At 43.2% G+C, this 10,384-nt stretch overlaps 1 protein-coding gene and 1 long non-coding RNA gene across 5 annotated transcripts in view; both read right to left on the bottom strand.

The window, feature by feature from the left end:
• Nucleotides 1-520: 520 nt before the first annotated feature.
• LOC119265760 lies at nt 521-1,612 on the bottom strand. The gene is made up of 3 exons (XR_005131713.1): nt 1,476-1,612; nt 1,211-1,277; nt 521-645 (listed from the first exon to the last, which is right to left on the bottom strand). It is a non-coding gene; the product is annotated as an uncharacterized LOC119265760 (long non-coding RNA).
• A 5,377-nt stretch (nt 1,613-6,989) lies between these two features.
• Nucleotides 6,990-10,384, bottom strand: part of abi1b (abl-interactor 1b) — a 31,198-nt gene continuing 27,803 nt past the window's right edge. For all 4 annotated transcript variants that reach the window (XM_017703427.2, XM_017703430.2, XM_017703428.2 and 1 more), the window contains one exon: nt 6,990-10,196. In XM_017703427.2, the coding sequence (XP_017558916.1) occupies nt 10,021-10,196 (176 nt within the window). In that variant the 3' untranslated portion in view covers nt 6,990-10,020. The remainder of the gene's footprint in view (nt 10,197-10,384) is intronic.

Below are 10,384 nucleotides of genomic sequence, written 5' to 3'. Positions count from 1 at the left end.
GAGCGGTCATAGCAACCGCACCTGTATCATGGGAGAGCCAGAGCAAACTGAAGGGTGCCACAAGGCTAGTCTCCAAGTGGACTTTGTCATTGTCAGGGTTGCAGTGATGACTGGCGCTTTTCAGAAACAGGGATAGCATGTGACCTGGCTCCACTGCAGCTGCCCCACTCACGCTGACGCTCTGGAGAGACTTCCCTTCCCTCTGTTCCACACGCACCCCGCTGAGGTCCCGACCGCCTTCTTCGCTGGCATTCAACCTCAGGCACGCTTGAACAAAACTCCGACAGCCATGTCTCAGTGCAAGGTTATGGTCCACCCAGACAAGGCCATGCTGATGGAAAACCAACTGGCCACTGGTGCTGGAAACCAGGCTCCCATCACTGTTGCCCTGGATGTGAAGTTCCATATTCGGAAACTCACTACCTTGAGCCAAGGTAACATTGCCAGACCAGGATATGGACAGTCCGGTGTCAGAGGGACTTGCACACATGGTGTCACTCATGGCTGTACAAGGAGACACCTCAGTCTGGGAATCACACTCGGAGCAAGCCTGGCACTCCTCCAGCTCCAAATTGTAGAAGTACGCATGGCCACACATCCCGGCAGCTGCTTCTTTCACAGACATCCCTGTGCACCTAAATCCACCTGTTTTCAAGAAACAATAAAACACCATATTAGAGAAATAAGCCATGACAGACTGTGTGTTACAGTGATTTTACTACACGTTACAGATGTTTACACCGCACAGACAATGCTAACTTCCAATGGGACCTCAATGTGATTTTGTATGTTATGTTGTAGCATCAAGCTAACGGTGGCTCACATCTGTTTTCATACAACTTAAGGTAAAAAACAAGGACATTTAAGACATTCAGGTAAAATATTCTTTACTTTTTATTTTGTGGTTGTACAGAGAATCATTCAAAGCCTAAAATTAAATATTAATGGATGAGCAGTTTAGCCTGTTGGCTAACTTTTGGCCTGTTTACTTTGCTATCTTTTAAGCTAATCATTAAGAAAATTGTCAGCCACTCACTTTAAACAAAACCGGGTTCTTACTTTATCAGTCAGTACATTCGGTGGTCAATGTAAACAATATAACAGTACATTAGGGGCATAATGGTTTTTATGACTGTAATACAGAGTTTCTACTTTCATGATCCCAATTAGAGACCCCAAGAAAGAAATACTACAATGGTGTCTGACTTACCTGGGGTATTGAGACACTGGTTCTGCGCTCCACATAGGTTTTGTATCTCCAAGCACTCATCTCTATCCTATCAGATATATAAAATTAAAAGCCACATTTATATAAAAAATTATGATTTGGGCTGTGATATTGTGGAAAACTGCATATTTTGTAATCCTTTCAATTAAATACAGGACAAACAGACTCTAATCACATTACTTGCTCTAAAATTTGTCATTATTTAAAAATCTTTATTATTATTTATTAATAAGCAAAAAAAAATTACCTGACACATTCTGTCTGTGTGAATGGAGCATTGGGACACCAGGAAGAACCCTGGAGGACAAACAGTGCATTTCTCACAGTGAGCCCATTCGCCAGTGAAATCACAGTATTCATCGGCGTGGCAGGAGCCACAACCCGGCAGGGCTCTGCCAACCTCCATCACAGTGGCGTCCATGTCCACCTTGTGCATGGTGTAGGCCTCCCGTTCATGGCTTCTTGCCTGGGGCCTGAGGTTCTCCAGGTGGCCCTCAAGATCTTTGTGTACGTCCTGAAAGGATACGTGCCTGACGCTTTCCAGGAGCAGGCTGTACTGGGCCTTGACCTGCTCCATTTGCTCGAACATCCTCTGCTGCTGCTCAAGGATTTCCCTTTGCTGAGCCACCAATGTGCTCTGCTGTTGTGCCAATTTGCTCTGGAGCTGCTTGATCTCGGTTTGCTGGCCCTGGAGCTCCTCCACCAGCTTCTCTTGACCTTTTGCCAAGCGCAGCTGTAGCACCAGAGCATCCTCTGATGGCACCTCGTTGGAACCTGGACAGTTTAGAACATGCAAGAAAGCCTGATTTCACTTATGTATGTTACAGCAGTGCTGCTGGAGTATTTAAGCACCAAAAATATCCAGTCAACAGTGTCTTGTGACCACTGATAAAGGACTGATAAGAACTATCAGCACTGCTGTGTCTGATCCACTCGTACCAGCACAACACACATTTTATTTGAGTGGATCTGAGTGGATCAGAGACAGCAGTCCACCCACTGTCCACTCTATTAAACACCCCTACCTTGTCAGTCCACCTTGTATGTAAAGTCATGCTGCTGCACAGTATGAGTTAATCATCCTTCATCAGTGGTCACAGGACGCTGTTGGCTGGATATTTTTGGTTGGTGGACAATTCTCATTCCAGCAGTGACAGTGAGGTGTTTAAAAACTCCAGCAGCACTGCTGAGTCTGATCCACTCAGACCAGCACAACACACACTAACACACCACCACCACATCAGTGTTACTGCAGTGCTGAGAATGATCCACCACCCAAATTGTACCTGCTCTGTGGGGGTCCATGGGGGTCCTGACCACTGAAGAACAGGATAACAGAGTATCAGAGAAACAGATGGACTACAGTCTGTAACTGTAGAACTACAGAGTGCAGCTATACAGTAAGTGGAGCTGATAAAATGGACAGTGAGCGTAGAAACAAGGAGGTGGTCATCATGTTATGCCTGATCAGTATCTGGTTGTCTTTAGTTTTTCCTAATAATAATAATAGACACAAAATATTCCTTATTTCATACATTCCTATTCGCTGTAGAATGTACTTGGCCTTTGGGCCACCTCAGGCCACCCTCTGAATACTATAGGATCATTAGGCCAAAATGAGGACCACATCTGCTCTTTCTTACCTGGCTTGACATCACAGGTGAGCTGGATTCCAAACGGAGATCCCTCGTGCTCTGGCAAATCCCGCAGCACATGCTCCGCTCTGTCTTGTGCTTTCACAATCGTTACTCGGCCGCCTGCACTGTCTGTCCCTGTGGGACATCTGTCCCCGTGGCATGCACCTTGCCTGGGCTTGACCCGCGTACTGAGAGGGGGCAGCCTGCACTCAATGCCCTTGCACCCCTCCGTGCCATTAAGAGGCGGGCGGCAACCTCTTCCTGTGCATTCTGGGACAAACACCTCTGCCGTTAATGTCCTTGGGTTTTCCCGTACGCTGCCATGTTGAGGGTGGACAATCGTGTAAGGGGCGATGGGACGCCCTGGGCAGCGTGTGCCTCTGCAGCTTCCAGACGGGTTTCCCACTGTTCCCGCTATGCACACAAGGATAAAAAGCACCGTGACCGCCATCTGGAACTTCAGAGGTGGGAAAAGCTTTCAGTAACTTTTAGCCCTGACGATGAGCCTGGACGTCCCAGGAACTTGCCTGTAATCCACAACTGAGCTACATTACAAACCCGTTTTTAACATTTGAATCTTCTTCAATGGAATATCATAAAAAAAAATAACACTTTACATCACCTGTATTTATCAGAGAATGAGACTTGAGTCTCAGCCTTGACTGCTCTTATGCATCCTGTAGTAAAGTCCATGTGCCACTGCCTTAATTGGCAACAGGTTTTTTGGTCTTCCTCAAGTTTCTGCGAGAGTTAACCCATGGTTTTCCTCATGCTCTTGCAGCTCTGTATGGTATAGATTCTCTATAGAAAATGAAAAAGTGCAAGACTATAGGACTATAACGCAAGATACTCCAAAATACCATTTTGTAATTGTGAAAAGTTTCACTGCTACCTACAGTTTTGTCATTTCTCTTCCATAATACACTGAATGGACCAGGCCCAGAAAATCACAATCATCGTAATCAAAGGAGCCGAAAACAATGGTCAGTTTACTGTAGTCTAGCAAATAAAAGGTACGTTTTTGAGTTTACGTTACATAGCATTATTGTCGAAGCAAATGATGCTCTACCATTACGACAAAACTATTAAATAACAGCAAACAAAACACACACATGTAAAGTTCCACAGCTGGTACAGAGAAATCTGTCCCAACCACAAAGTAAAAATCAATCCGCTTGTGGCCCAGTCAAGTTCTGCAGCCATAGTGAAAAGTCTTCTGGCTCGTGGCCCAGTCAAACTGTTACTGCAGCCAAGTCAAACTTCTCTAATGCAGTGAAAAGTCTTGCAGCCCAGTCAAACTCTGCTACCGCAGTCAAAAGTCTTCTAGTTTGCAGCCACATCAAACTGCTACTGCAGTGAAAAGTCTTCCAGTTTGCAGCCCAGTCAAACTCCACTACAACTGAGAAAGGTCCTCTGGCGTGCAACCCAGTCAAATTCCTCTACCGCAGTGAAAAGTCTTCCAGCTTGTGGCCCAGTCAGACTCACCTACTGCAATGAAAAGTCTTCCGATTTGTGCTCCGGCCAAACTCCACTGCTGCTGTGAAAAGTCTCCCAGATTGAGGCTCAGTCAATCTCTACTACTGCAGTGAAAAGTCTTCTACCTCATAGCCTGGTTAAAATCCGCTTCTGCAGTGCAAAGTCTTCTGGCTCATGACCCAGTCAAACTCTGCTACTGCAGTGCAAAGTCTTCCAGCTCGTGGCCCAGTCAAACTCTGCTACTGCAGTGCAAAGTCTTCCAGCTCGTGGCCCAGTAAAACTCTGCTACTGCAGTGAAAACTCCTCTGGCTCATGGTATAGTTAAACTCCACCACCTCAGTGAATTCCCCTAGCTTGTGATCCAGTCAAACTCTGCTACTGTGGTGAAAGATCTCCCAGGTGGTGGCCCAGTAAAGCCCTGTTACAGCAGTGAATGTCTCTCAGCTCACAGCCCAATCAAATGCTAAAAGTTCAATGGAAATTCATTGGTGACCTATTGATAAACGTAATGGGTGACCAACATCTTTTTAAGTCATGAAAACTTAAGAACTATTTCGATTCTGTCTATTTTGGGAATCCTACATTTTTTTATGATGAACTTTTCTGATGTGGCTATAAAGTACAATGCATGTAGCTTATCATTAATAGGACTAACAACAATACACCAAATAACCATAATGATAACAACAGAAAAACTAGTAAGGCCCGTGGGATTTTGTAGGGCCTCCAAACAACACTCAAAGTCTTCAATTCAGGCTGGCAGTCCTTTGTAAGTCTATGACTGTTTCTCATTAGAGACTCCACAAAGATTGTGATCCAGTGCCAGCGTATGGGAACCAAGAGCCTGGAATGCAGGCCTGCAGCGTCCGGCTTTCGAACAACAATGTGTGATCAATGTTCTGCATGAACTCATCCCCCATTCAGCCAGTTAAGAGAGAGATGTGAGAGAAAGCAGCTATGCTAGAACAGAGAATACAGTACATTTACCATCATCAGCTACAGTCCAAATACTAAACACTGAAGAATGCTGTTGTGCTCTGGGCAGAGAGAAAACACACTACTGCACATTTTAATACTGAATTACTGTTTATTTGCTGAATTTAACATTGAAAAAGTGCCAAAGGAATGGACCATTTTATATGTAATGTTTTTCCAGCACATTAAACTCAGCAAATCAACAGAAAATATACACTACAATCTGCATAAAATGACATATTTGTGTATTTACCCTGTAGAGGGCGTGTTATTTTCAACAAAACATCATTTGACTGGTGTGTTAAAACTTTTTCGTACATGCTGTATTTTTATTTATTTCTCAGAAATTGACTTTACTATACTGTATACTCTTTGCAGCCCCTTGTGGCCGTCATGTGTAACAGCAAGCGACACATTAATGTGATGAGAACACCACATTGTCTTCTCAGATTATAGTTACTTATAGTTTCACTCCATTTACACCTTCATCAACACTTCACCTGATAAAATCAGTTCTCAAACCTAAAGGACTAAGCTTCTTTCTTAGGCCATTTTTTTCAGTAGGTTAGACCTACAGTCAAGCCAGGGGCACGACAAACTCCCTGATCGACTCATTACCTGCAGTACTGAAGCAGCTGATACTGGCAAGATGTTTAAACAAGGTCAGTGTAATGCAGTGATTGGTATCAATGCAGCATCCATGCAGCTAAATACAGAACCTTATCAGAAACACCTCTCTTGTAGCTCCACCGTGCTGATGTACAGTTAGAAGCTGTAGCTCATCTGTTAATGCAGTTTGTGTTGACCATCCTCTAGTCCTTCATTAACAGTCCGTTTCTGACCACATGACCACTCTTGGCTGGATTTCTTTGGGTCATTCAATGAAAATAGTGCTATTTGAGGTCATGTAATGTCATTAAGTGGATGTACAAGAAGGGTGTTTCTAATAAAGTGGTCAGTGAGTGGAAGCACAAGGTGGGTGTTTCTAATAAAGTGGCCAGTGAGTGGAAGTACAAGGTAGGTGTTCCTAATAAAGTGACCTGTTAGTGGAAGCACAAGGTGGGTGTTTCTAATAAAGTGGCCAGTAAGTGGAGTTTAAGGAAGGGGCTTCCTAATAAAGTGGCCAGGGAGTGGAAGCACAAGGTAAGTGTTTCTAATAAAGTGGCCAATAAGTGGAGTTTAAGGAAGGTTCCCAATAAAGTGGCCAGTGGGTGGAGTTTAAAGTAGGGGGTTTCTAATAAAGTGGCCAGTGGGTGGAAGCACAAGGTAAGTGTTTCTAATAAAGTGGCCAATAAGTGGAGTTTAAGGAAGGTTCCCAATAAAGTGGCCAGTGGGTGGAGTTTAAAGTAGGGGGTTTCTAATAAAGTGGCCAGTGGGTGGAAGCACAAGGTAAGTGTTTCTAATAAAGTGGCCAATAAGTGGAGTTTAAGGAAGGTTCCTAATAAAGTGGCCAGTGGGTGGAGTTTAAAGTAGGGGGTTTCTAATAAAGTGGCCAGTGGGTGGAGTTTAAAGTAGGGGGTTTCTAATAAAGTGGCCAGTGGGTGGAGTTTAAAGTAGGGGGTTTCTAATAAAGTGGCCAGTGGGTGGAGGTTAAGGTAGGGGGTTTCTAGTAAGCGGACGATGACATCACACCTGGCCAGTATTTAAAGAACCACCACGTGCGCATCACGGTATACAGGACAGTGCTTTATTATAAAAAAGGCTGTACATAAATTGAGAAAACAGATTATATACAAGATGATGAAAGAGTCATTGCAGAGCACCTCAGGGAAGGACATTTAGACTGCATCATCTGCACGTCTTATGACAAGGCCTTGCAATGAGTAACATTGACTGGTCATGGTTCGGACAGCTCTCAGTGAGTTACATTCCCACATATACTTCATCTGAATAAATAAATACAACCAAAGGAAAAATCCTCACACGGCTAAACAGCCTTCAACAGCAGTCGAGACACACGGACTCGTCTTGGCATTCAAGCCAAAGAGCGTTTCTCATTCTCTTTCCATACAGTGACCAGAAAATCAGCTGAAACTGACCACTAGGCTCAAAAGTGTCCAGACACCCTTTCTAATTGGTTGGCAAACTTGTTCTAACTCTAAAAATAGCAATGAACACATCAACATAGTGCTGTATTTTACAGTTTGGCGCACTTAGTGGTCAGGAAGCAGTGGTCAGGAAGCCTGGAATTATCCTCATCTGAAATGATGTCATCTGGAATGATGAGTAAATGATTCGCTAATAATTCGCAAAATTCTTCATCTGGCCTATATTTAATAAAGTTAAGCTGCACCCAAAACTGCTCAGCATGGCAGCATGTAGTTCTGTGTGCTGCTATAGTTTCCAGCATTAATCCATAACGATGGAATATGAGCTCAAATAAACAAACATCACTCACTGCTGCCCTCTAGAGGTGTTTCTGCACCTGTAACGTTCTTTTCCTAATTTCTTTCCTCAGATTACCTCGCTGGTTTTTTGAAGTACGGAAGCCCTGAAAGGTTCATGGGCTTCACTCCGTTTTCTTGTGATAACGTTTGTATTTTATTTGTTCTATTACAGCTTGAGTTATTTATCTCAGGACAACCATTTTTTTCTAGATCTTGATAACGACATAACAAGCGCTCTCATTTTTCACTCCTGTCTTTATCTTCACAATAACAGATCATCTTTCGACTCTTCAGTCTGCTTACGGGTTTTATAGAGGAGCTGATTTTCAAAATTTTGCGCAATATTCAACTGTTTTGACGTAAACAGTCAATCATGGTGGTTTGGTGTGAAAAGCTCCTGCTCTAGAGCGTCGAACGGCTCACAGTGGTGCTGATGGGAACCAGACGTCCACCTCTAAAAGCTCCCTCACAGAAAGTTCCTACATGAAAGTATTATGAATTCACTGCCTGATGCACGAGACGCTGTTTTATGATAGTTTTGAGACGAGTCCGGCCATAAATCTATATGTTGTCAGATCTACTGCTACTTAACCATCATCAACATTTCATATAAACACTCAGTAGTAGGTTCACTGGTGTTTTTTGGAAATAAAAAGGTAACAGTAAGTTTCTCGACACTGAGCGTGTTTACATGCACTTAATAATTTGATCATCCAGATTTCTCCAGTTTTCTGATCATTCAAGAGGTCACACTCTGATTTCCTAGAAATCCAATAAAGGGAAGCGGATTTCAGCACAGTAATCAGGTTTCTCAGCGCGTGTGAACTCTTACTCTGATTTCTTTCGTTTTTGTCTGTGCATGTGTGAAAACAGACTGAAGTACTGGAAAAAAAGCAACCAGCATTTGACAAAATCTGATTTTAGTTATCAGATTATTAAGGCCATAAAAATGCAATGATTTATTTCACATCAACCCAGTCTGAATGGCTTTGTGGGAATCCAGATGAATGAATTATGCTGAAATCCTGTGTCATTAAACTTAAGGAATGCTCCATTCGGGCCAAAACTCCTGACTTTGTGGACCATTTTATCTGTTTTTCTGTCTGCAGGCTGATTGGTTCAGTAAGGCTGATGGTTGAACTGAAATCCAAGCACCATGTTAGCTGTGACTTTCTGTTGCGTTCTGTAAAATAAACTTTTGGTTAGTTTGTTTTTGGGAGACCAACATTTGCTATGTTGGAATAATCGCACGAATGGCTCAAGATCTTGAGAGAACAAATAAAACTATGTTATCACTGGAAAACGGATCAAATAAAATAAAATATATGAACCCATACTGCAGTGATGGGGCACAATCAAAAGCCTCTGGGTTGTCAGAAGCAACGTTTCAGCAAAGCCTCCTCAGATGAAAAGGAGACGTTCCTGCAGCAAACTCGCTAATAATCCTGGGTACTATTAAATGAGCGGGTATCTGGACACTTTCGGACCCACGGTGGAAGGGAAAGTGACTAAAAATAGGAAAATAAGCCAACGATCCAAATAATGACGTGATTACATGGGCAAAGTGGAAGTGATATGATCTTCATGGTAGTGGACAGCTGTTCGTTTTTTGAGTAGTCTTAAGAGATGAACTGTGAGGAACACTGGGTTCGCTCATCCAACAGTGCCTTCGTCTGATACCAGTGTAGCCTTAAGCCACATAAACAAGTAGAGTAGTTTTCTAAGTAATACTGCTTCCTTCCTCAGTCTCGGCCAAGCCGAAGCAATGAAGGTGGAATTAAAATACAGTGTAGGCGAAGATGGGAGGCAAAAATGGAAAAACAGACCGAAAAAAAAAAAAAAAAAAAAAGTCACGACGATCGTTTTCCCGGTTTTCGCCTGATCGTCAGCCAGGCATGAATCACATTTAAGAAACAACATTCAGAACACGTCTTCCCTGACACGAGGGAAGAGTTTGGCAGTAAGTTACGGAAAAAAATACAACGAGCACTTCTGAATAAAAACAAGCCCTAGCCGACAAGTTGGCATACTGCAAAGACTGGCCTCGCTACACTGACGAAACACGCACGAAAACACACTAGTTAACGATCTACAGGCAGCTTCGTACAGTACGGTATGTACAAAATATATATATAACAAAAAGACCTAGCTAGAAAGAAGCGAAGACTTGCTGCTGTTCTTTCCGCATTCACCTTTGTGTTCGCTCAGTCCCTCGACACGCACAGCAAATACTTAAATACGTCGGACGAAAACAAACATTCGGTCATATCCTAATGCACTTCGTAAATGTTTGTTTTTGATGGTTAGTCGGTGTTTGTTAGTCGGCGTAGTGCATGATGGACTCCACGTAGTTGCCGGGGAACAGGCCGGTGACGCCGTTGCACACGCCCTCGAACCAGCCGTCGTCGTTTTTCTTGATGATGTAGATGATGGCGCCCTCCATGAAGGAAAGCTCGTCATCCTTATCCTTGGTGTAGTCGTAGATGGCCACCACTAACAGATAGAAAGATGAACCATTTCACACTGAAGACGTCACTGCCAACACATTTCTGACTTCTTTCACTGTTATTGGAAATATCTTGCAAAATAAATAAATGGGTACAATATTCATGGGATAAAATTCACACATTTTAAAAAAGGAAATTGTCTTGTAGACCTTCCCTTTCACTCTTGCTGCTATC

The sequence above is a fragment of the Pygocentrus nattereri genome, chromosome 2 (genome assembly GCF_015220715.1).
Source record: "Pygocentrus nattereri isolate fPygNat1 chromosome 2, fPygNat1.pri, whole genome shotgun sequence".
In the NCBI taxonomy this organism is placed as follows: domain Eukaryota; kingdom Metazoa; phylum Chordata; class Actinopteri; order Characiformes; family Serrasalmidae; genus Pygocentrus; species Pygocentrus nattereri.
This window is presented reverse-complemented; position numbering and strand designations above follow the sequence as displayed.